This window comes from Mauremys mutica, chromosome 6 (assembly GCF_020497125.1).
Source record: "Mauremys mutica isolate MM-2020 ecotype Southern chromosome 6, ASM2049712v1, whole genome shotgun sequence".
NCBI lineage: Eukaryota > Metazoa > Chordata > Testudines > Geoemydidae > Mauremys > Mauremys mutica.
In genome coordinates this window covers 29692843-29720734 of record NC_059077.1, presented here as the reverse complement: position 1 = coordinate 29720734, position 27892 = coordinate 29692843, and the positions used below count along the sequence as shown (strand labels likewise).

At 40.4% G+C, this 27892-nt stretch overlaps 1 protein-coding gene across 1 annotated transcript in view; it reads left to right on the top strand.

Moving 5' to 3' along the window:
- Positions 1–27892, top strand: part of HCN1 (hyperpolarization activated cyclic nucleotide gated potassium channel 1) — a 290597-nt gene that overhangs the window by 136090 nt on the left and 126615 nt on the right. The window contains exon 3 of the mRNA XM_045021684.1: positions 21021–21182. Coding sequence (XP_044877619.1) covers positions 21021–21182 — 162 coding nt within the window. The remainder of the gene's footprint in view (positions 1–21020; positions 21183–27892) is intronic.

Genomic DNA, 27892 nt, shown 5'->3' with positions numbered 1-27892 from the left:
GCAGCCCTGGTTTGCTGATTCAGATAGGTGATACTGAGCCAGTTTAAAACCAGGCTATTGGTCCAAAATATTCTTTCTTTGTTGGTTCCTGGAGAATCCAGTTTGAACTAGTATATGTGGATTTCTCCAGGAGGTGATGTTTCTCTGGAGATGTTACAACCTGAGTGATTTTTCCTAATTACCCCCCTGCTGTTTTCCTATTTACCCTTCCCATGGAAAAAATATACAGTCCTCAATGACACATAGATGATTGCATTTTTAATACAGTGAATTCCAAAGATATGAAACTCAGTTCAATAGGATGTGTCCAGTATATTACAAGATATTGTCAGTCTGTCACAAGTAGGTTTTACAGGGCTGAGGGACCCTGCTCCTGACACTGTAAGGTCAAACTATCTATGCAGATGGAGTGGTAAAAAGATACTCTAAACTCAGAGGTAGAGTAACTCCAGGGTATATCTGTGCTGCACACTAATTCCACGCTCTGACTCAGGTTTGAGCCCAAATCCATCTGACTCGGGTCAGTAAGCACTCAGGACCCTGCTAGAGGGGTGGGTCAAAGCCTGAGACTCACTGTGACTAGGATCCAAACCCCATAATTTTGCAGTGTGGATGCAGCTCAAACCACAGAAGGTGTGTATAGTGCAGTAGAGACTTGTTACTGTGACTGTGAAATCCAGGTTCAGCAATGCAGAGGGGACACTGAAGTGCAGACTTGGAAACACCAAGTCCACAAGCCCGGGTTCCACGGACCCAGGTTTACAATGCAGCGTAGACATACCCCCAGTATACAGCAACAGGGTCATTCCAGGGCATCCACAACCCTAATTTCACTGTCACTGTTTTCTGTAGTAAAAGCATCTGCCATTATCCCCACACAGATGTTCTAATCACAGAGACACTTAGGTACCCTACATGCCAAATTCAACATATCCTGTGCAACCACAATGGACAGACACTGATGTCAGCAGAAAAATGACAAATAATTACTAGCATATGGGCACTGGAGAACTGCACAACAGTTAAGACTGGCTGACACAGGTGGTATGCTATATCACATTCAGAGTAGTCAATCTTGGCCAGCTTACTGCAATTCACTGTTGTTTCCATATAATACCTCTGTAGCTATAGTACCCAGGACTATGCCATGTTGCATCCTGTCCTTTCAGTTCCACCATTGTTTCCAGCTTGTGAAATTCTCATGCAATCACCTCGATGTTTTCTTCCATGCAGACCCCACTTCTGCATCATATACCCTATCTGAGCTCTTCCACAAGGTTCCTCTTGAAGACCCCTTTCTGCTATGCTGTTTACAGCAAATTGACATGTATATAAATTGCTAATTTTTGTTCTTCTGCTATCCCCTCTGTTTACTTTTCTGTCTATCTTTAGATTGTGAGGCCCCCAGAGCAGAGACAGTCCCTTCTTGAATATCTGGAAAGCACGTAGCACAGTGGGTTCTACCATAAGTAACTGATAAATATAACTCTCCATCTCGCATTTGTCTGTTGGCAGTTGTGTGACACCACATTGCTCCATCTACATTGTGGTACCACCCAGCCATCTACAATTGCATCATTGTTAGCCCCACACAGCAAGCAGGTATAAGACTTCAACATTTGCAACTCTTACGACACAGTTATCATATATGTCCTATTCTAAAAGTTGGGGAAACTGTGATAATCTAACAGTGTTGCCAACTCTCACAATATTATCGTAACTCTCATAATATTTGTATGTTCCTTAAAGTCCTGGACTCATATAATTATGAGAGACTCTCAGATTATTTTTTTTAATGCTCTCATAGTTGCTGAGAATAGCTTGAAAACATGAATCCTAAAGGTTCAAAACTCAGAAGGCAAATAAAAATAACCATAAAATGTATTAGTTTATATCTTAATCTTGTGATTTATTTTTAAGCCAATCTCATGATTTTTGTTGAGTGTCTGAGGTTGGAAATACTGCCACTATGTGGTAACAGTTAACAAATGATGATTTTTGTTTTTATTTTCATGGCAGCCACTGTACACACAATCATTATGAGAGAAGATGGGCAAAACTGAATGTTTTTACCTTATCAAAATGAAATATTTGGACATTATCAAAATGAAACAATCTGATATTATCTAAATAAAACATTTTGATGGTATTGAATTGAATTTTTTCAGAATTTTTGTTGCATGGGAAATTACAAAATTCCACCTTTTTTTACCTCTAATTTGGAACAATTTTTTTTCCAATTTTTTTGTTGGAATTTCCCTCAGAAAGGAAATGCCAGTTTCCAATCAGCTCTAATTCTCATCATGTAGCATTGTACTGATGATATTTACTTGCACTCTGTTATATCATTCTCTGATCACTTAAGTACTAAATCATTCTCTGATCACTTAAGTACTAAATCACTTAACTAGTTGGATTGCTCAACAGTCAATACTCTACCTTATGTCCTGTAGCTTTGATGGTATGTAGTCTTATTCTGCTAGTGCTACTCCAGGCTAAAATCCATCCTCAATCTTAATCCTATTTGAATTTTCAACACCTTTTGTTCAGCAATTACTGCTATGGAGGCATGACCTGTAATATACCATTCTGAATGTGGAAAACTGCTACAATAAATGTTTTTAGCTCTTAAAACAGGCATATGGAGAAATAAAGTGTGCCTGTAATTTCCAGCTTGAAATGGAAACCACCAGAAGCCAAATATTGAATATGGCTATTGTTGACTAGAGAATGATTTTGCTTGGAAACCTTTGTTGTCCAGTGGATATCCATAAGGTACACAGTTACTCATGTTCTTCCCATTATCTATTACTGTTAACAAGATTATACTCAATATACCCTGTCATCTGGGCCTGTAACCAGGGGGTCATCTTTAACTCCTTCCTCTCTTCCACACATCTAGTTTATATCTACATCTTACTATGCTTTCCTCTAAAATATCTGTAAATTTCAGATTTTTCTCTCTATCCTTGCAGCTAAAACTCTGGTTCAGAGAGTTCTCCTAATTTCTTATTCAGAGTAGTTCAGTCTCTCCTTCTCCTGTCTCCTTGTCACTATACTGCCCTACCGTCAATCAATTCAGGAGGCTGAGATAATCTTCCTCAACCACTGTGCTGACCATATCATACTCTTTCAATTTCTCCACTGGCTCCTCCATTTACAATGGATCGAGTTCAAGTCAAACTTCGTATCCTCACTTTTTAAGGCTCTTCCTAAGTCTCCCCGTCCCTGCTTCTCTCTTGTATCTTGGCACATTGATCCATGCCACCTTTGCTGCACCAGCAATGCCAGCCTCATCCACCTCTTGGGTGCTTCCCCAAATTATCTTTGCATGTTGTTCGATGTCTCCTTGTATGCTTGGGACATTGTCCCTAATGTGATTCAGAAAGCCACTCAACCTTACCACCTTCAAATCCTTACTTAAGACCCACTGACTTTGATTTCAGTAGTGCAGGATCAGGCCTTTATTCTGATGTATTATGATGAGCTAGAATATTAATTTCTAGTTTAGAAATGCAGGAATTCTGAAGTTGAGGTTAGGTACAGTGCAAAAAGACCCAACAGTGATAAGATAAGAACTGACATGAATCATCTCCTAAAAGTTCAAAGTGAGCCCTTTTGAGGTACAACATATGTGGGATATCTTTCTTTTCACTCTTTCATGTGCCTCAGAAGTACCTGATTCTGGGTGGGAGAGGAAAAAAAATAGTTTATTGAAGTATTTCTAGTCTGACTAGAAGCATGATGCCCAGGAAATCTAATGAAAGGCATACTCCGTCTTGAGAGGATTGTAGACTGGTTTTGCAGACTCAGATAAAGTTTCGATAAACACCCAGACTTTTAGATATTTATGCTATCTGAACTCTTTGTATTTCATCCGTGTTCTTAAAATGTACAGTATGTTCAATTTCAGCTAATGTTGGGGATTGTGCATGCAATTTGAATATTAAAGAGTGAATATTTTTTTTAAAAAAGCTATAGAAGGTTAAATTTAGCAAATGTGTCTGTCTGGAAATAATTTCTGTCTATAAATGTTAGTTACATTTGCTCAATTTTTTTGATACATTCTAATTAATGTTGAGATACACTAGTAACTACTTGTACACTTTAAAGTATTTCCAGCCAAACGTTTATTATAACTTTGTTTTTTTTTTCTTTAAAAAAAGCAAACTAGACTTCAGTGGAAATACTGCATGATAGAAATAATGTCTGTTACAAAGTAACACCAAACTACACCTGTGAATATTCCAATTAAACCTAGAGCCTTCCTTTGGCAGCACAGACAATTTTTGAAAGGGTCTGTTTTTTGTTTATTGTTTAGAGAGAAACATGGTACATGGCTACTAGTAGAACCAAAACACTTGGGAAGGGAGCACTGGAAACATTAGGCATGCTCTGTTTTTATTGTATGATCAATAAAAACAATGGTTACAAATGTTTGAGAATTCCTGATTAGCTGTTTTGATTATAATGCTGTTCAACATGGTGGACTATTCCTATGTTTCGATTGGGTAAAGTGCGCTCAAATCAAAGCAATGAGAGTTTAGTCAAAAGACTCAGCATGGATGGTTTAGAATATGAGCACTTGCCGGGTTTCAATTTAAAGACAGAAATAAAATACAATTTTGTCTCTTTAAGGACATAATTGCTGAAACATCTCTGTTGTCCAAATTAAGCATAGTGGGCTAAACTTCCTTCAACTACATCAAATGCAAATGGTCAAGGCCGTCCCTAGGCATACACAGCTGCGTAGTGCACTGGAAAATTTGGGGCACCATTTCCCTCGCTGGCTGTGGCTGGAATCCTCTCTTCTCCACCCTGGCCTCCTACCACCTCCCCCCGCACCGGGCAGGCGGGCTTCTCCCTGCCCCCTCCCTCCCTCTTCAGCTGGCCGGCTGAGGGCTCCAGCCTCTGGCTCTGCCGCTCCAGCCCCGGGAAGCCCCCAGAGGGGCATGGTGGCCTGGCCCACCGCCGCCCAGAGCGGAGACCCTCCCTAGACCCTGCCTGCCTGCACTGCTCAGTCTCTGGCAGGGGCTGGGCTGGGGCGGGGCCAGGACAGGAGGAGCGAAACTTCCAGGTGAGTTGGGGGTGGGAGTGGAGAAGCGGGTGGGGGGGGGGGAAATTGAAGTAACAGTGCACTCATGGTCTCTCACACTTCCCTAAAACACACACAGTCTCTCTCACACACAGACTGGCTCTCACACCCACATACACTGCCTCTCACGAGTCACAGTCCCCCAATACAGATTGTGTCTGCCTGTCTGTCTCTCTCTCTCACACACACACACACACAGACTCACATTCCCCAACACACACTCTGTCAAATAGTCCTCCAACACACAGTCTCTCTCTCTCTCTCTCTCTCTCACACACACACACACACACACACACACACACACACACACACACACACACACACTGGCTCTCTGGCTCTCACACACACACACACTCTGTCACGCACACACACATGTATTGTTGTTGTTGTTATTACTGCTTGGTACTTCCTGTCAAAATGCTTATGGTGAGCCAGGAGTGGCAAGGGGCTGCAGGAGGGCCGTGGGCTCTGGCAAGATGCAGCCCCCATGTGACAGCGCAAAGCCTGTTTTGAGCCACTGCCGCATCATCTGCTGCATATGAAGCATGGTGTGTGTCAGCAATAGGGGGGATTCTGGGGGTCCGCGGGCGGGGGTGGTGGCTGTGCCTCCTCAACACACTGGGGTCAGCAGTGCCAGCTGGGGACCACCTACATAGAACCATAGAATATCAGGGTTGGAAGGGACCTCAGGAGGTCATCTAGTCCAACCCCCTAAGCATAGGGGCACCAGTTTAATAATACTGTGTAGGGCCCCATAAATCCTAAGGATGGCCCTGCACATGGTTTCTGGTATATCTTGCTTCAGTTATCACTCAGCGCTGCTTTTATCACCCTGAAGAATCATGTGCCTAATGCCACTGAGGCTAATGAGCATTGCTGCAACCTGCTAATCTACTCTCTTTGTTACAAGAGTGCACGGGAATTTTAACCCCTATACTTGCCAGACTTTGTGTGGGATCCATTCAGTACTTCACAGTGGTACTCCCAAAAGTCAAAACCAGTCTTGCTTCAACCTTCCTCTTCCCTCCTTCATGGCTCCACACATATGAAACTGAATAGAATTCATCACAAACCTGCCCCAGTGGAAGATACCACCACATAGTAACAGATTAAAGTGCAACATATAAAAGGTTGTTGTCTGCTAAAATCTATGGTTCCTGATTAACGAGAAGTATATGCTCTGTCCTTACAGACCACTCTGTTTCCAAGGCAGCATGGTTTTTGTCGTGGTGGTTTTGTTTTGGTTTTTTTGGTTTGGTTTGTTGTGTACTTGTTTTAGAGAGCACTGATGAGGAAACATGGAGAGTGGGAATGTCAACTCCTAAATGCTTCTGGGCTCAGTGAAAATGTCTGCAATGGGTTTCTGATAGCTGAGCTTGCATAAATAGGGTAGGACAATTTTTATCTAAAAATCTCTTGTTGATAAATTCAGATTCCATAAAGAATCTACCTAATTTATCCTGTATCAGAGGGGTAGCCGTGTTAATTTGTATCTGTAAAAGCAGCAAAGAGTCCTGTGGCACCTTATAGACTAACAGAAGTTTTGGAGCATGAGCTTTCATGGGTGAATACATCCGACGAAGTGGAGTTGCTCATATCCAGTTTCTTGTCCACTGTAATCCCCAGATCCTTTTCTGCAGAACTGCCACTTAGCCAGTTGGTCCCTCGTCTGTAGCAATGCATGGGATTCTTCCATCCTAAGTGCAGGACTCTGCACTTGTCCTTGTTGAACCTTATCAGATTTCTTTTGGCCCAATTCTCAATTTGTCTAGATCACTGAGCCCTATCCTTACCCTCCAGCATATCTACCTCTCCCCCCAATTTAGTGTCATCTTCAAACTTTCTGAGGGTGCAATCCATCCCATCATCCAGATCATTAATGAAGATGTTGAACAAAACTGGCCCCAGAACCGACCCCTGGGGCACTCTGCTTGATACCAGCTGCCAACTAGACCGAACCATTGATCACTTCCCATATTCCGTCCATTGGGAATTCACCCCAGAGGTTCCATAAGGAGAGAGCAACTTTACATTCTCTACGGGCTTCACTGTTGAAGGAGAAGTGACTGACTGTGATGTTATGAGTGTAATATAATATCTCATTGAAAGGTGACAGGGCCAGAAAGAGTTAATTAACTCACAGAGGGACTTGACCCCTGGGTGAACTTTAGAAATTGGTTAGGAAGATATGTAAATGAACAGAGCTTTGAAATGCAAGTCTGCATTGTTAGAGGTAGAAGGATAGGTGTTTGCTCAGGTCTTGTGATGTAAGCAAATAAGTCTTGTCTATTACCCTGGCTTTGATTCAAAGATCAAAAAAGGAATATTAACATTTAGGAAGACACTTGAGTGAAATAGTATTATTGTCTCTGTGTCTCTTTGAAGGTTGTGGTAACCTGTATCTGAACTGTGTAATGGATAAATTACCCTGTGTTAATTGCCAGGATATTTGGGAGAAGAAAAGTTAAGCCTATTGTTTTCTCAAGCCAAAGGCTGCTGGAAATGTATAAGAACCCTGGGACATGGTTCTACTTCATCTCAGATCTCCTTTGGGTTTCAAGAAGGGAAAACCTTAAGCCATAAGGATTGAGATCTCCAGTCATTGACTGGAGTCACCCTGAATATGGACATTGGACTATAACCTATGGACTATTTCTAAAAGGACTTTTGGCAACTACAAGCTCACCTCTACTATGTATCTGAACCTCAAGAATTGAATTCAAGTCTGTATGTATATTGATCTTTTAACCAACTCTTTCTTTTTTAAAATAAATTTTAGCTTAGTTAATAAGAATTGGCTATAGCGTGTATTTTGGGTAAGATCTAAGTTATAAGTGGACCTGGGTGTGTGGCTGACCCTTTGGGGTTGAAAGAACCTTTTCTTTTATATGATGAGATACAGTTTTCAGTAATCATCATAATATTGAGGTGTGTGTCTGGACGGAGGCCTGAGGCTGGGCACTTTAAGGGAACTGCAGTGTTTGAAACTTCTAAGTAAGCAGTGAGGTACTGTAGAAGCTGTTTTGTGCTGGCTTGGTAAATCTAAGTATTGGAATAACCACCTGCTTCTGGGGTTTGTCTGCCCCATTCTGTTTGCAGTTCACCCTAATTGAGTGACTTCAGCTGGCTCCCATGGGCAGCAATGTCGCACTGACTTTGGGTGCCCATTTCAGAGATACATTTGCGGATACCTGATGTCACCAACAACCTCCCCCTCAGCACTAGGTGCCTTCATCAGTGTTGACCATGGGTGATTTTAGTCTTGTTATAAATGATATGTACTGACCTAGAAAATTATTTACCAAAACTGTGTTGTGTTTTACCTGGATCAGGCAAAGTATGTTAAACCCTCATTAGCTGTTTTATAAATGGGTTCAGCTGGCATAGATATTTTCACTGTATTAATGGGGCCTTAACAATCTCTTCTGCTCTTGGTATGTGCACATAACTCCCACTGATGCTAATAGACTTATACCCAAAAAGAAAAGTGAGACCTATTGTCCTTATTATATGCAAGAATATCTCCCAAGCACATGAAGTACATGGGAATGTTCTACAAGTACGTTTATACTGTATAGCAAAAGGAAATAAACCATTTACTAACTCTGTAAACACCCAGGACTAACTTCTTTATTGGTCCAATTATTTTGCTCTTCACTCATTTGCTGTCGACCCACAAATTTGACCCACAAATTTACAGTTGAGGTAAATATCTGTGCCAGAAAAATCCAAACCAAATTATGATGATTTTTTTTCCTGTTTTTACTTGTCTTGTAACATTAAAAACTAAAGGTATTGGTATAATTAGCTAGGGTATTTAGTATCCTTAAGTGAAAGATTTACTGTGTTGTCTTATGAGAGTTATTTCCCAAAGGCCAAATATTGCTGTCAATCTGTGGCAAAACTCCTACTGAAGTGAATGGAGTTGTATCAATTGAGTGAGGATAGTGTTTAACTCTAGTGGTCCAATTCAGTAAATGATTTTATTTACTGTGTAGTAGAAACTGATATTTCACTAAAGAAACAGTATGAATAACATCTAGTTTGCAGATATAGAGTTGTATTTCTTTCTTGTATGGAGTCCTAAAGCACAAAAGACCTATTTGCAATACAGACATTCTGTCAATACATTTTCCATATTATTTAGTGTAATTGTATATAAATGTGATGTATAAGGACATTCAGCACTAGAGTTTGACCTCAGTGGGTACAGGTGGAGTGGCTGATCGCATTACTCCGCATCTAAGGGAGATTGTGGCCTGCATGAGAACAAGCTAGCTGAGACTCAATCCAGACGAGAGGAGGGTAGTGCTGGTTTCTTGAGGGAAGCAGAGGAGAAAGAAGAGTTAATTGCTGGTCTAAAAATGATTGGTTTCTTACATACCATTGACCATGATCTGGTTACCTTTACTATGTGCAAACAGAATACGACAGCAACCATTAACATGTACATTTGGAGTTTTGGAGAGGGCACTTTTTCAAGGTTTTAAGCAATTGTTAGCATAACTGACTGTAAACATAATTTTAAGATGGGAAGTGTTTTGTTTTGGACAGGATTATAGCTCTGGCTGATAAAAACAACTCTGTTGAGCTTGTGTACTTGGATTTGATTTAATACTCCATGAAAAAAAAACACAAAAAACCCAACTTGTGTTTATACAGAACTAATAGACACAGATGAGACGATTAAAAACTGGCTCACTGACAGATTTCAAAATGTTGTTAATGTGGTGGTATTGATTAGGGGTGCTATTTAAGCTAGGTCCCCATGATCCAATTATCGGTCCAACGCTATTCAATATTTCAATATCAACAATCTAGATGATGATATAAAATCTGTACTGGAAAAGCTTGCAGATGTCACAAAGGAGGACCGGTTATGGTTCAAGTGATCTGAATTGGTTAAATGACTAAAATCCAACAAAATGTGTTTTAATATGGCCAAATGCAAGGTAATACATCTGGGAACCTACTATACAAGTTATACATACAGGATGGGAGACTCTGTCTTAGAAAGCAGTGACTCAGAGAAGGATTTAGGGGTCGCTGTAGCTAGTTGCCTCAACATGAGCTCTCAGTGCAATGCTGTGGCAAAAGGGGCAAATTGTGTCCAGTTCTGGTATCTGGACTTAATGGAGGATGTGGAAATGCTGGAGAGAATTCAGAGGTGACTCACAAAAAAGATCAGGACTGGAAAACAAGCTTTATGATGTCGACTTATGGAGCTCATCTTATTCAACTTATTAAAGAGAAGTGACTCGGTCACAGTGCATAGGAAAATATGGAAAAGATGTCTGGTAGTAGGGTCTTTTCAATGTTGATGACAAAGGCATAACAAGAACCAGTGGTTGGAAGTTGGAGTTAGACAAATTCAAACTTGAAATAAGATGATTTTCTACCAGTTAGGGTAATTAAACATTGGAATAGCTTACTAGGGGAGGTGGAGGACTCACCATTGCTTTCCAAAAGATTTACCTTAAATCACTTCTGGGAGAAATTATGTGGCCTGTGTGCAGAGGGTTGTGCTGGGTGGTCATGGTGCTCCCTTCTGTTCTCGCTGTGTGTGAATGTGTATGTCTTCCTGCTTTTCCCTTCCTTCATGGGCCATAGAGAGAAGAGGATTGATTGCATTCCCCTCAATATGCTCATAACAATTGCTTGCATTCCCCTCAATATGCTCATAACAATTGGAGCTCTGAAGTAAGACAATGACTATAATCAAATCTCACGTTTCAGGTCTTCAGTCAGTCTCCTGCAGGGATAAGGACTTACTTTTCCATGATGCCCATTGTCTTGATGTATTCTGGGAGAATACCTTCCTCTGAAGCATCAGAGATTGGCCACATCTAGATATGGGACACCATATAGGGTGGCTCAGTATCTTTTCTAAATTTCTGGATGGTGTGTCTTCTCTGTCCAATGCTCAGATTTGAGGTTAAGAAGGAATTTTCCCACAGGTCACATTGGTAGGGACCTTGCGGGTTCCTCTGCAGTATGGGACATGAAGGGCCTGCTGGAATCATCTAGAATCGCTCTCAATTCCTTGCTATTGCAGGGACCTCAGCACTGGTGGCACCTTGGTCTCTTCTGTTTTCTGCCTGTATCACAGAGTTCAGTTTCCTGAGGACTGACATGATTTGAACTAAAGACTTCACGCTTAATATAAGGGTATTTGCATGAAATATATTAGGTTGTGTTATACAGTAGGTCAGACTACATGATCTGATGGTCTGTTCTGGCCCTAAACTCTATGAAACCAGAAGCTATGGCAGGAATAAAACTGCCTTTTGACTGAGGGCATAGCTCTACCATTTGTGGATTGGGTTTGCAGTTTGAAGGTTTGGGGGGTGGGGAGGTCAGGGTCTAGTTAAATTCTCAGCTGCTATTAGCAAAGGCAGCTACTGCCAGGTTAGAGAATTCTGCTGACAATTGTTATAGTCCTATTGCTACCAGAGTAGTGCCTCCAGAGGATATTTGTGAGACTGTTTATGTGTGAATTGCATTTCCAGGCCTTAGAATGGATGGGTTTTTTTTTAATAGTTATTGCAAATCTAAATAAAGAAATAAAATGAAAACATAAATATTGCAAACCAAAACCCCAAGAAAGAAACATGAGTAGGCTGCTATGATGTAATTAAGATATGGAGCCAGTTCTGAAGGAGAGTGCATCTTAAAAGCCCCTCATCAACTAAAGTACAGAGGGGGATGGTCCTTGCCCCTGCCTGCTCCAGCATTGCGATTGACCTTGGCCTTTGTGTGAGGGATGATGGGAAGAAGCACCTTGCACCCTTGCTCCCCGCCACCCACCACACACAGCCACAAGTACGTAGGAAACACTGACTCTAACTAAGCAGAGGAAACACATCAGACAAAAGTGTCCTAGGCATCTAGAGAGTGTTTCTGTTTTAGTGCTGTGGGTTTGTTTGTGTTTCAGAAACAGTACTTCTGACATCAGCGGTTTGAAATTGTTAGACTTGGTGGAAGAAGTTAGTTAATTCACATAGTATTGGCTAATTTGCTGCATAAAATATATATGGCAGATGAATAAAGCTTGCTTTCTGAGCTATTCTAGACCTTTCCAAGACCTGCTTACCGGTAATTCTTTCTCCAGAAAATTAGTTGCATTAAAGCTTGCATGTTTAACCAAGATTTAGAGCTCTACCACATATATATGCGGTGGTGCAGTTCCTTTTGCTAGTCACAAACTGGCTTCCATTTGTACGTGCCCTGGAGTGGAATAAATGTGGCTTGTGTAATAAACTGAATGTCAGATTGACTAGATCTAGAAAATAATTTTAAAAGGTCACGTAAAATAGGCTGCCCTCAGCTCTTTTTTCCAGATATGTTTGATTAAAAATAGTTTGTTCTGTTTATTAAAACTCTGCTGTTTTCCCTCCAGGGTCAACTAAAGTGAATGCAGATTGTTATACTTGTCAGCATTTTAAAGTTCTGAATATAACTAGATTAAATAGTGTTGTATACCTTTCCCCGCTACACAATTATTAGCTATAAAATATGTATGATAAAATTAACCACAGGTATCAGGATTCAGTTGAATACACAATGCTACCATTTAGGCATATCCAAGCATTCCAATCAATAGGAGTTTACAGGCTACTTTTCCAGACATAGTTTCAGTTTAGAATGTTGTAATTTGTTACAAAATACATAGATCCATCGGGCCAGACTATCTCCCACTGAGATCAAATGGAATGATTGTGCTAACGGTTGGATCAGGATCACTGTCTCTCACTGATCTTTACAGAAAATTGCTATAGGCATCAATATCTGGCATATGGAATGCAGAATATATGAAATGACAACGTAGAGCAGTGGTTCTCAGCCAAGGGTCCAGGGCTCCCCGCTGCAAGCAGGTTTCAGTGGTTCTGCCAAGCAGGACCAGTGTTAGACTGGCAGAAAGCCGGGGTCCCATTGCATGGGGCTGAAGCCTGGGGACCTGTGCCCCACCACCTGGGGCTGAAGCAGGAGCCTGAGCTACTTAGCTTCACAGTGCCCCCTGTGGCATGGAGCCCTGAGCAATTGCCCAGCTTGCTACCCCTGGCTTTTATATGCAGAAAACCAGTTATTGTGGCACAGGCGGGCTGTGGAGTTTTTATAGCATGTGGGGAGGGGGGGGGACTCAGAAAGAAAAAGGTTGAGAACCCCTGATGCAGAGAATCCCAAATAGCTCATATTGATTTAAATGGGCCCCCTCAAGCTGGCATAAATGGTGTCCAAAAGAAAGGCTTTATTCTCTCTTTAAATTATTTTATTTATTGTGGAGCTTTGCCCCTATATAACTATTATCTTGCTGGAGACCACATGAAAACTAAGCTCATATAGGAGACTCTGGATCTTACAGTTTTCAGTCTGTCTCCATGTGCTGTTCTGAAGGATAAAACCAGTAATTTCAGACTGATGCAGAGAAGGAAGCAAAAAGACTGTAATTTTTATAATTAATATTTATTCCATTCAGTCTGTTTTAATGTTCTATTGTTGAGCTTTAGATTTGATTTGAGAAAACACTCAGAATCACTGTCCACAAGCAACTTTTCAGATCTGCCCACAGTGGCTATTTAATATTTCAGACTTTGTGTGTAGTTTCCTGTAGTTCAAGTGTCATCTCATGTTGCCTGCAGCATGATTCAAATCATGATACGAGAATTAAAAGAAAGATACTGTTGCCAATTGTGCCAGTCTTCCAATATTGAGCACCCGTGGCACCAAGGCAGTTCTACAAAATGGTTTTGGGGAAGAGGTACCTGAACAAATTCCATGGCATCACAGTTTGTAACATTTTCCAAGCACTCCTCAGATTTTTGCCTTCCTCTAAAAGTTAATGGCATTTACCCAAAACAAGCTGAAAATCAACACCGAAAAGCAGCAGGGATTAGCTGTCTGCATTCCCTGACATGGAGATCAATAGATACATTATTAACTTAATATGACAGCCTGCCTCCGGTATCATTAAGGAAGTGAGCTGGCAGTTAGGACTGCAATAGTTCTTTGTCTTGAGTCAAAAATCAGAGCTAGAATTTCTGTACTTTGGAGTATGCACTGTATTGTAAATATGGGAAGGCAGCAGTCTGCTTTATCCTTCACACATGGGAGTGAAAAGAGTCATTATTAAAGTGTGACTGAAAGCTGAGATAATCATGGAAGCTCTGACTCTTACAGCAAATTTCTATTCTTAACAAGTAGGTGTTGCCAAAACATTCATAAATGAACTCACCCAAAGGTTATATTTCAGCCATATTAAATTAAAGGGACATTGTCAACTTAGGTTAGGGAGAAAACTTCAGGTTCAAGTGTTATGGAAAGGGGTTATACAATTAATATAAAAATAATTTTGATTTTTAAGAAATCAGCAAAAACAGATTTGTATAAGTAAACAGTTTCCTGAAATTTTTGCAAACTGTACATTTTAGCATTGTTAGTGCATAAAAGCCAGATAGCAAAATGGACAATAGTCGGAAGTAGTAATATCTTTCTCTAATCAGAGTTAACTGCAAATAGTAAACGAAGACAGAAAAACAATGGAAGATACATTAGGTTTTATTTTTTCCCTGTTTTAGTAATTTAAGGTGGTGTTAGTAAAAAATTGTTTAAATCCAAATTTTTCTAACCTTGGTGCATAAGTGAGACTCCTCAGTACACATTTAAGTACCAAAATAAAAGTGGTCTGATTTTCAGAGGTGTTCAGTACCTGCAGCTCTCACAGGATTTGTAGGTGGAGTGCACTTATGAAAATCAGGCCACTTATATTTAGATGTCTGAGTATGGATTTAGTAGCCTAACTTTAAGTACAAAGGTTTAAAGTTTTAGCTATTAATTTTATCTTGACAGTGTCTCTTTTAGTGTCAAAGGATCTGGCTTAAACTCTTGGTCCCACAGAATGGGAGTTAGGTGACCTGAGTCCTATTCCTGCCACTGGCATGCCCTCTTTGCTGCAGTTTGGCCAAGTCAATAATGATTGAAATTGGAAAGACTATAGATTTCTCTTAACTTTCTGTATCTCTATTACCCTATAGGTAAATTTTGTTGTCCCCATTTTATACTTCTCATAGGAGTTTTGGTGAGGCTTAACTCATGAATGTTTGTAAAGTACTTTGTGATACCTTGTATGTGTACCAGTATGTCTTCCAGTGAACATTATTGTTACAGTTATTAATTTACTTCTATGTATGACAATTGTTCTACTATGCAAATAGAAAATGTTACGTAACCGATTTCTAAGATAGGTTGTCTGCCCTGTTAGTGAAAAATATATCAAAGGAGTCTATCAATACTATGACTGAATGTAGTGGTGTTAAAGCCAGTGGGCACATTGTAGTCAAAAGGGGCTTAACACATGTACAAGGTTTTTTTGTTTGTTTGTGTCTCTAAATCATTTACAAACACAATTACAGTTCTGGTGATGTTCTGTAAAATCCTCAATAGTTTGGGATCCAGTTATTTTGAGAACTCACATCTCACTACTTGCTTTACATTGATAATGGATCCTTCAGAGTGCAGTGGCTTGCAGCATTAACATATAGATGGGAAGGGCCCAGTGGAAGGTTGTTTTCAATGAAGGCTTCTCTAAATCTGGAATTTGCTACTACACCCTTTTTGCCCAGATTCTGAATGTATTGCTCTTTAGGATATGTTGTGAAACTTGTCTATTTAAATGGACCTTTTCAGGAGGTTTAGCTTCTAGAGAGCTTGTAAAATATAATATTTGGGAGGAAAGTTTGGAAAACTTTTAATTTTTTTCTTCAAAACTTTATAGGAAACCAATGCATTTGTCAACAAAAAGTTGAAAACCAAAATTTTGGGTTTTTTCCCCATCCACCTGTTTCTTTACCCTTCCTCCTTTTTTTTTTTTCACTTGTTTCCATCTTGCCACTGAGAAAGGGGAAAAAATAGATGGTGAGAATCCCCAAATCAGAACATTTCTTGGTTATTTGCCTCTGTCAAAAAACAACAACAACAACAACAACAAAACCACACAGAAAACTTCTAAAGAAACAAAAAATGTCCATGAAAATTTTCATTTAAAAATAATTTTTTCATTGGAGATTTATTCCAATACATGCACTGGATGATTTGAGGATTTTTATTATTTCTTTGATATTCATAAGGTAATTTTGCACAGCACAAATATATTGTAATAAGCACTATAAAACTATAGAATATGTAAACAGTAACTGTATGAATAGGAGTGCTAAAATAGGATGGATAAACAGTGTGGTTGAAATCATACTAAGCTATCTAGATAATATCCAGAACACAATAATGCAGGTGTAATACTGATCCTGAATACTAAGAAATACAGGAGTCATTCCTTAAGTGAAAGCTTTCAAAAACAATGAAAGATTACAGTGTCACATACTGACTATTCACTCCCCTTTTGGAGTGTGGATTCAGATAAAATTTTCAACACGTCCTATTGCTCTTATAATCTATGATCACTGTTGTAAAGGCACACCACTAATGAAGAGACAGACGTACTTGCAGGGTGACAAAAGGACACAACTTTATTCAGGCCAGCCATTGTTACAGGATAGGCACTGGGACAGTCCTTGCCAAATCCACCCAAGCTAATGGTTTCCCAGTTTGCACACACAATCGCAGACCCCGACACAATCCCTCACTAAGGCCCAAAGATTTGAGCAGAGTGCCTCAACTACTATGTTTAAATTTTAGCCTGCCCCTGTGATAGCTCCTTATTTATACTAATCCTTGTGACTCACAGGAAGAGCCACATTGGGTCAGCAAGCAGTTTCACCAGGCAACCAGGGGCTGAGATTGCCTTATGCTACTATTATTACTGTAACCATGTAGGTGTCATCTTAGTACCCTACAGTAGTTCATGTAAATTTCCCTGGTAGTGCAATCACTCACTTGCTTTGTTATGCATCCCCCTATATATTCCCCACATCACCTCACTGAGTAATATCCAGTTTAAAGGGTCTAAAATAAAGATGGATCAGGATCAAGTCCACACAACTAAACTTCTCCCAACTTTGGGAAAACATAAATCAAGATCTGAGCTTTGCTTGTCAGGCCCTTCCCCAGCCCAAAACTATGCCAAAGGTGGAACTAGCCCAAGTGAAATGGCTCTGGCTAATCAATTTTTATGCATTCATGTCTAGTGGGTACATGCACAACCATCTTGGTGGTCTAAAGTAGTGCTTAGAGTGGAGGGATGAGAGTTAGGAGATCTGTGTTTTGTTCTCAGCTCTGGCAGTGTAATGCTGTGTGAGTTTGGGAAAGTCACGTTGGGCCAGAGTTTCAAATGCTCAGCACCAACAGTAAGGACAGTATTTTCAGAAGAGCTATACTCTCATTTAGGCATCTAAGAAAGGGGAAGATTTTGATCTCAACACTCAACAACTCCTATTGTCACACTTTTGACCAAATTTTCTGAAAAACTCAGCACTCAATGTATTGATTTTTTTTTTAATGAAAATCTCACCACTTACTTCGGTGTGTAAATGAAAGCCAAGCTCCTTTTGAAAATATGGCCCAATTGCTGACAGAACTCTTCTAAACATCTAATCTTTAATCTTCTGCTTTAGTATCTCCAGCTGTACAATAGGGATGTTACCATGTATGTTAGTACAACATTTGAAGAGTCTGGGTGAAGGTGCAAAGTACGTGCAAACCATGTATTGCTACTAACTAAATTTCCCAGATTTGTTTATCATAACTAGAATAGGTACTCTGGCTGAAATCCTGGCTCCACTGAAGTCAGTGGCCAGGCTCCTAATTCAATAGGGTTGGAATTTCACCTCCAGAAGTGTTTATGGTTGCAGTAAATGTATCTTGACAGACAGACAGGTGCTCAATTGCAGCCTAGCTTGGGGCATTCCTCAATAGTACATATTCCATATTATTTACTGTCAATTACTTTAAATAAAGTTATTTCCTGCCTAGTCTCTAGGTGCATTCCATGCAACAAAACACTCAACTTTTTAATCAAAATACAACAATTACATCTCTATTTAAAATTCCTAAACAGCAAAACCAGTTTTTTTCTGTTTATTCCTATTTTCAGTAATTTCTCCATGAACTCACAGTACCACAGCCTGAGTTTTGACAGGAATGAAATGGTATTTGGGTAACACATGACATTTCGAATAATGTTATAAGCACCTGTCACCCATTTCTATCAAAATTGGGACTTGGGACAAATGTTTTAACAATAGTCTGGCTGAGAGAAAAATACTTTATACATAACATTAGTATTTAGATAAGTATTTGAATATCTTAAGTACTTTTGGATTTTAAATTGAAAAATACACTATAATTTTTCAGTTTTAAAGTAGGGCACATTCCATCGAACAGAAAATATCAACAGTGTTTTAGAAGGTGCCTAATCTTATCTCAAAAGATTTCATTTGTACTCATTTACACATGCAAGTAATAGAAACTGTGCATTCAGTTTACATATTTAACAGTTTATCTATAAAAATTCCACATGTAAATTCTATTTAAAACGGAGTGTGCAAATATGGAAGTACATTTTTAAATCATTGTCTTTGGTTTGTAAGTTTAATTGATTCACAAATTTTAAGGCCAGAAGGGGCCAAGGAACATTATGATTATGTAGTCTGACCTCTTACTATGTCAAGTAGAAGGTTCTTAATGTATCATGTAAAAGGTTATAATTTGGAGTAAAAATCAACAGGATCTTCAGTAAAAATAGTTTCAACTGAGCTTCAATGGCATTCATAGATTCAGTGTAACAGTACACAATGTGTTTGTGTAATGTCAGTAATATGATGTTGCTGTAGATTTTCTTCACATGCTAAACCCATTGCATATTTGTTCATCATCCTCAGTATAATTATTTTATTCCTTCTTCCCTCTCTCAAAAGGAAGGTTATTTTTGGAGGACTGTATGGTTTTCCCTCTTCCTGTTCCCTCCTCCAGTCTTTTTTGAGAGCAGTTAGATCTTGTGTCTTTTTTCTTCTTTTCCTTTGCTACCCTCTATATCCACCTGCAGGAAAATTCATTCTGGGTGGCTGTGGGAAACTGCTGCCCTTTTTCAGCAGTAATGACTCAGGTTTCCTAATTCAATTGCATATGAGAAAGTATATTCTATTAAAAAATCCCTTCAAATTTTGATTAGACAGGGCCTTCTCCACAGGGGCGGCTCTACAAATTTGGCGGCCCCAAGCAGTCATGCCCGGGAGGCGCCCCCGAGCCGCGGGAGCAGCAGACCTCCCGCGGGCATGACTGCAGAGGGTCCGCTGGTCGCGCGGCTCGGCTGGACCTCCCGCAGCTGCGGGCGGTTCGCTGGTCCGGCGGCTCTGGTTGAGCTGCCGCAGGCATGCCTGCGGGAGGTCCAGCCGAGCCGCGGGACCAGCGAACTGTCCGCAGTCATGCCTCCGGCAGGTCCGCTGCTCCCGGGGCTCCGGTGGACCTCCCGCAGGCATGACTGCGGCAGGTCCGCCGGCCCAGCCTGCCACCCCCCCCGGGAAAGGGCCGCCCCAGGCGGGTGCTTGCCCCGCTGGGCTCTGGAGCCGGCCCTGCTTCTCCACCTTCTTACCTGAACTGCTGGATAATGTTGGTGTGCACTGTTAAACAGGTAGCACATTTTACCCTGGAGCAGGCTGCATTTCAGGAGTAGCTAAATTGATTCACATAAAATATTAATAGTTTGGAAAATGTTTTAAGATACTTGTGTATAGTACTTTTCCTTTAGATGTGGAACATAATTCTTATTTTGTATGTCAGTGAACAAAGTGTCTGCTTCTGAACATGCTAATTAGGTCCAGCAAAATTGCCCTTAATAATGTGGTGTATGGGTGTTTGCATGTTCTCACGCATGTGTTTATATGGGTTTTTTTTTTCATTGTAATGGATAATGCAGATATAAGCATTTTTGGCCAGCAATGAAGGGACTAATGGAACACACCAAATTATAATGAATTGGTCCAGGTGTTTTGTAAATTGCAATACAGTAGGAAAATTAATAGTGTTTAATAACCATGAAATCTACCCTTCCATCTGTATGACTGTGGTATAGTAGGGCAGGTGTTTGTGTACTAAATTGGGAAATAAAGACTACAGGAATATGACCCCAATATGATTAAAGGCTATTTCTTACTCTTCATTTTCTCCATTTATATTTAGCACATATTGAAAAGGGACTGAACACACACAGAGATGTAGTAGCATAAAACTACTATGAAAGATTGAAGGAAAATTCTTGTGAAATTTCTCTTTTAAAGATGCATAAATATTACATTGACAGATATCTTAATATAGATTAAATTATATGACATTAGATTAAATAGATGAAATGAAGATATAAAGCTAGTTTTTATACCTGGACATCTCCTTCACTGCACAGTGTACCATATATGGAGGTGAAAATTTGGGGAATTGTGCTCTTGTAGGTATTGTAGTAGTCTAAGGGGTAGGATTCATGGAATCTGTTCTGTTCTGTCATTGCCTTCTGCATGACACTGGAAATTTAGCATTTTTATGCCTTAGTCTGCTTAACTGTAAAATGGTAATGACTACTTTCACTGGTGAGGCATAATTCATATTTGTTAAGCACTTTAAGATCCACAGGTGAAATCTTTAAATCATGATTTGAGGACTTCAGTAACTCAGCCAGAGGTTATGGGTCTATTACAGGAGTGGGTGAGGTTTTGTGGTCTGCAATTTGCAGGAGGTCAGACTAAATTGTCATGATGGTCCCTTCTGGCCTTAAAGTCTATGAATCTATGAAAGGCACTTTAGAAGTGCAAAATATTGGCATTATATGCAAAATATGGTGATGTGATTTTATATAATAAATTAATCCCAAAGTATTGTAAGAAAATCACAGTGTGCTTGCTTCTCTTTAGTTTGCTTGGATGAGAAAAATCTCATGTTGTATTACCTGAATTTCATTATCTAAATAATTTGTAATTTTTTTTTCCAGATTTTCCATATGACATATGATCTGGCCAGTGCTGTGGTGAGAATCTTTAATCTAATTGGAATGATGCTACTTCTTTGCCACTGGGATGGTTGTCTTCAGTTCTTAGTACCATTACTTCAGGATTTCCCACCAGATTGCTGGGTGTCCCTAAATGGTATGGTTGTAAGTATTGTTCATTTTTCATTGTGTTTTTCAAACATTCTTCTAAATTGTCAGTAAACTGCTAGTTAAACTTTTTAATGGAAAAAAAGTACATAGTAATACATTGCACTACATGTTAATATTTAAGATTGCCTTTTTCTTTTGTTGGTTGACTGACTACTAACTTTTTGTAACCCGAACCTCTGAATCACAGCTAGAACTAGTTGTTTTCCATGACTGTCCAAAATCAGAAGATATTTCAGTTTTAAAATCATCTTTATCTATCAATCCCCACTCTTTCAGCAAACTACCTAGAAGAAAGTTGGATGAAGTTTAGTATGAACTTTTAAAAAAAGACTAGTAGGTAGGGCTGACCAGAAAAGATTTCCATTTTACAAAAAATTCTAAATTTGATTTTGTTCCAACGTGACAACAGGAGAAGGTGAGAAACAGCATGTCTAATTGAGAGCTGGGACTTGAATCGAGGTCTCCTACTCACCTGGGATGTGGGAGACCCAGGTTCAACTCTATGTTTTGAATTGGGCATAGCAGGCACAGCGTCTCCAGCATCCCAGCTAACTGCCCTAACCACCAGGTACCTGTATGTTCTGGGCTCTTGCACTCTCTTTCTCACTCACCAGAAATGACATCCTGGGCTTGAAAAATCTTAGCTATGAACATTTTGTCAAAAAACTGGCATTTTTCAACAGGAAAAGGTTTTGTAAATTATCCTACTAGGTCTATTAAAAAGACATTTTACTCATGTGTTATTAGTCCAGTTTTGCCCTCAGTTACATGAATACAACATCCTTTAAACCAAATCCTGAAGTTGTTTCCCATTTTTTTCCTTAGCATTTACTCTGGCCAAATTTCCATGGAAATTTTTCCTAACAAACAGTGAGGAAAAATTAAGGATTTACTTCACTTTGAAGGGGTGTGTGTGTGTGTGTGTGTGTGTGTGTGTGTGTGTGTGTGTGTGTGTGTGTGTGTGTGTGTGTGAAGTGCTAGCTCAAGGGCAGAACTTGGCTGCATTTGTGTTACTTCTCATCTGTTGTAAGAGAAATGGAGCTACACAGCTTTGATAACTGTCTTGAAGGCTGACAGATTCAAAGAGCTAGGTGATGTTTGTGTTGAAGACTTCAGATGATGAAGAATAGTTGATACACTGGGAAATCTGTTAAAAAGATGCTAAAATGAAACTTTTCCCAGTTTAATATATTCCACCATTAGGATTTCTTATTATTATGTGGAACAACACAATATTGCATATGTGGAAGGGAAAATGTGAACAAGGTAAAATAAAAAAAAAAACAAGCAGAAATCCATTTAGAAATAGATAAGCCAAACATCACAGAAACTGGGCAAATTGTCAAGTGAATGAATCCAATAAATGGAACAATTTTTGGCATTGTCTGTCTCAGTTTGTTGATGGTGCAGACAACATCGAGGAAGTGTTTAAGCAAGGAATCTCTCTGCTGGGATTTGAACCAAAAAGCCTCAGATCTAAAAGCAGCAACTCTACTCTACTGATACTCAGTGGAGCCACACAGCAAAACAAACAAACAAAAAATTCCTTTAGTTGTCAATAGTGGCAGCACATATTTTGTTTCATACCTTTTGTTACTAAAATATGTCATTACATGCAACCACAGTAAGAATGGACTAAGTTATTAGGCCTTATTTTCAGCTAATGAAAGACTTGCAGGGTTGAAATGAGGCTGCTGTTTTGAGAACTTTTCCAAGCTCATGTTTTTCCAGAGCCAAACACTATGCATATAAATAGCTTTACTGAAGCCCACCATTTACTGAGCACATTTATTCTATAAAAGGGAGAGAAAGATAGTACAGAGACAGGTACACAATTGTGTAAGCACAAATGCTTGTCTCATTCAGCAACCAGAAGTTGATCCAATAAAAGATATTACCTAACCCACTTTGTCTCTATAAAATCCTGGGACCAACGATGCTAGAACAACACTGCAAAGAGACAATCCCCCACCCCAAACCTGTCATTTCTAACATTTAAGAGCTGAAGAGAGAGATGTTCTTAATCAAAGAAAAAATATTTTATACAGGTATCTTTGTGTTTATATGAAGCATAGAAAGGGGTGAATCATTTTTTTTTTTCAAATTAGAGAAATCATTTTATAGTCTTTTACTTAAAAGTAAATACAATTTTATATAGCAAAAAATAAATTTCAGGAATAAAGGAGGAAAATCTTTTTGCTGGATAAAAGAATGTCAACCAGATATTTAGAAAATGCCTGTAAGAAAAAGAGAAGGGGGAAACAATATCCCTACACTGTTGCCACTATCCATTTTGGTACAAATTCATTGATGGCATAAGTTGGTGCAATGCAAATCAATGTAGTTGCACCCACAACCACCATGTCTTCTCGTCTGACCTCCTGTATAGCACAGGCCACAGCTTCCTTGCATTCATTCCTGTTTGAACTAGAGCATATCTTTTAGATAATTTTAAAATCAAGGTTGGATGTTTATTTGTAATGGAGAATTCACCACAACTCTCGCGCTAATGGTTGTTCTAATGCTTAATTGCCCTCAATGTTAAAAATGTGCACCTTATTTCTAGTCTGAATTTGACTAGATTCAACTTCCAGCCCTTGGATCTTGTTATAACTTTGTTGACTAGATTGAAGAGACAATTATCAAATTTTTGTTTCTCACTTAAGTACTTGTAAATGTGAAATAAAAGGGCACTGATGTGTGATCGTCCATTAAACTGGAAAAAAAAATTCCAAGAGTTACCACAGTTATTCCAAGAATAGAAAATAATGTTGGTATTTCACATTCTGCTGTGTGATAACTGTTGGTAAATTTTGACTTTTTAATGACAAGCACCACACTTACGATAGTAATTACTAGATCATTCATTCACATGCATCCGTACATCAGCTATTCTCTTAACTTACGTGAAAGATCCTATATACTACTCTGGCCTTAAAGTTGGCTTGAATTATGTGTATGCCCATTTTAAGAGTACCAGCGTTTTGTAAAGAGGCCTTAGTGTAAATGAGAATCCGATCCAATGTGATTGGTCCCAAAGGAAGGGAAATGCTGAGCTATTTGCTTACTTCAAAACATATGTGAAGCATTTCTTTGATCACACACTTTTGTTTATAGTTGAGAGATAGGCGATAAAGCTAGTGATAAAGAATGAATAATAACAAGTCTGTAGATTAATAGCCATGAAGAGTCCAGCTGCTGCTGCCCAAGTGCATGGTTTAATGAACTCCCATTTTTAGCATGGACTAGTCTCTGTTAAGTTAGATTTGGGGAAAGGTGATGTTTTGAGATGAGAAGCAATCTAAAATTCTTGTCTTCTCATCATTTTGGAACAGAGCAGTTGCCATATGGAACTTATTCCAGGGTTTAAACTAATCTCTAATTAGAGATTTTGATGAGGCCTTCACAAGCACAAATTTTACCCCACATCTCCCTTCTATGGGATTTCTTGTACCTTCCTCTGGATCATCTGGTGCTGGCTGCTATCAGATGCAGAACACTGGACTAGATGTACCATAGGTTTGGTCTAGTGTGGCAATTCCTTTGTTCCTATGTAATATCCATTCTGTCTCTGACAATGGCCAATGACAGATATTTCAAAGGAAAGTGCAAAATCCTCATGTTCATCAGACTACACCAAGGGACATTTTTCTCTAATTTAGCTGATGATCAGCCTATGCCTTAAAAAATTAAGATCTATAACCTTTGTAATTTTATCTTAGTTTATGCAACTGATGATGGTGGTATTCTTACTCAAACAAATGTGTACCCCACATTACATTTTAGCTATTTGTCTCAAAAATATTTCCTTAACCTCCTTGATAGTGCCTAGGCACAGCTGTCCCTCCATCTGTCTGGGGGGGAGGCCACACCCCCTCACTACAAGGCCTCTGGAGGGGCACAGTTCAGGGGGGAATTAACACTGAGGATATCTGCCACTCAGTGGGATAAAGCAGTCAGTAACCTCAGAGCCCAGGCCCTCAGCCAGTGTGGGGCACCAAACAGAGAATTCTCTACTGTAGTTAGAGCAGAGCAGTAATGAGTCTAGGCTCTCAAGCCCTCCAACAGGGTGAAGCACCAAAAAGCCTGTAGTCAGGGCCAGGCAGCAAACAGTCGGCTCTGGCAGACCACTGACAAACACGGGCCTCTTGGCCTAGAGTGGCTAGCCTGCTGCCCCCAGGTGGGGTGCGAAGGGGCAGGGAGACCTAGGCCCACCTAACTCCACTGGGTCCCAACCCAGGGCCCTAACAGTGGTAGAGTGGTCCACCCTTGGCTTGGCAGGGAATCCGGCCGCAACACGCTGACCGACTGTCATTCAGCAACACAGCCAAACTATATTTGGCTTTCATGGGCCATTTCCTCCACTCCATGAGTCCCAGAGGCATCGTTCATCACGTCAGGGTAAACAGCTAAAGGCAGCCCCAATATTTCCTTGACGCCCGGCGGTTCCGGCCGTCCCTCCGGGTCTTGGGTGCTGTAGCAGCTGCTGTCAGATCCGAGCTCCAGCAGTGGGTGGTAGACATCCTTCTCCTCTGGTGACTCCTCTCCAACTGAGCCTGAGGGCCTGCCTTTTATACTTCTAGTTCTTGTCCCACTCCTCTGCTTCTAGCAGGGTGGGCATGGGTGTCCTGGCTCTGCCTACCAAGGGGTGGTCGTGGCTGTCCCTCTGTCCATCTGGGAGGGTGGCCACCCCCCCTGGCTACAGTTCCCTTCACAATTTGGTGGTCTTACTGATCTATTGAGTGTTCTCTGGGTTTACTATTACTGGCATACAGTACTTAAAGAATATACTACTCTTTTCTGGCTATTTTTTCCCCTTGGATTTTTTTTAACTTAGTTGTTCAGCCACACCCCACCTCCTGTGTTACTTAGGCTTAATGGTTGGATTTTTCAGAAATGTCCAAGTGACTTTGAAAGTCAACAAAAACTTCTCATATTGGAAACTCCAGAAAAGGAAATATTCTGAGAATCAACTGTTTAAGGTACCAAGTTATAGTTGCAACAAACTATGTCCAAAGGTGTTTTTTCAGCCAATGTATGCTTAAAATCATCCATCTTTGCTGTTCCAGAAGATTTTATTCTTCGATCTCTCCTAACTAGAGATGACCCTCAGCTACAATGTCCATATCTGGATCTGGAGCTTTTCCATCATTTGTAGGTAAAGATATTTGGATCTGGTGTTTTTGTTTGGCCCATTGGCAGGAATGAGATCAATTGTGAAGTTCAGATCTGGATCTGAACATCCCCGAAGTTAGGAAATGTGCAGATGTGGGATTTTGCTTTGGCTCTTTCTCTACTCTCAGCATTCTGCATTCTCTGTTATTTCTCTGTTACAGACAGTGGCGGATTAGCCACTGAGCCAATGGGTCCATGCCCAGGGGCCACAGCCATTTGGGAGGTGCCTGAAAAAATGGGTGCCCCCAGGCCCCGACCCGCTGGAGAGCAGGGTTGGGGCATAGGGGCCTGCCTGACTCCGCCAGCCTGGTGCTCCTGCTGGGGAATGGGGGAAGCCCTCATGCCCTGACCCAGCTCCCCGGCAGGAGCACCGGGTGGGCATGGCAGCCCTGACCCAGCTCTCCGGCAGGAGTGCCAGGCTGGTGGAGTGGGGCAAGGCCCCTTGCCCCAACCCTATTTCTCCACCAGTAATGTGGGGGGCGGGGGAGGGGACTGCAGGCAGAATGGATGGGGAGGGTCCCTCACTTGCTCTGGCCCAGGGCCCCACAAATCCCAATTCTGCCTCTGGTTATAGAGACCATTAGTGAGCACTTAACCTTATGCTGGTATTTGTATACCCGAAGTTATCCATAATGATTCTTATTTCCTTTGAGGGAGGGGAAAACAAAATCAACAGTGATGGGATCTCCGGGATACTTTTGTGCCCTCTTAACTCTCCAGCCTGGACTGTCTCTCACAATGTTTTGCTAGCAACAAGCAGCAAGCACCTCCAGGCACTACTATCACTCAGCATAACAGCATATGGAGCCCCATACCCAGCTAGATTGCATGAATGTTCTCTGAGCCACTCATGAATCACAAAGAGAAAGGCACCAGCCAATTCCCCCCAGCTCCGCAGCCTTGTATCCCAGAATTGTAGTCTTGAAGCCTGACCAGTGTGTTTATTACCCGGTCCGCCCCTCCCTCAATGTGGAGAGGACATATGCAAGTTTTTGTAAACTAAACTGAGATTTCCCAAGCACTTCAACCAAAACACACTGTTTTAGGTAAAACATAAAACATATTTATTAACTACAGAAAGATAGTTTTTTAGATCATTATAAGTGGTAGGCACAAAAGATCAGAGATAGTTACCAAAGACAATAAAAGATAAGCATGCAGTCTAAATCTGAAACCTTATTGCAATGGGCAGTATTTAGATCAAGCAGTTTTCTCACCCCACTGAATGTTATAGATTTTAATACACAGGTTTCCACTTTTAAGCCTGGGACCAGTCTACACAGTTGAAGTCTTTGTCTTCCCAGCATTCTTATTATTTCCAGCATAGGTGGGGGAGGAGAAAGGCCAAGGCATGGTACCACTGTCCCTTGTTTTATACCTTCAGTCCTTGTGCCTGGAAAATATTAGCACAGACATGTCTGGTGGGCTTTGCTGAATCACAGAGTTGGGACAATCCCCTATTGGGTGATACTTGTGCAGCCCTCACAGCATTGTAAATCCCTTGATTACAATTCTTCTGCTGATTAATG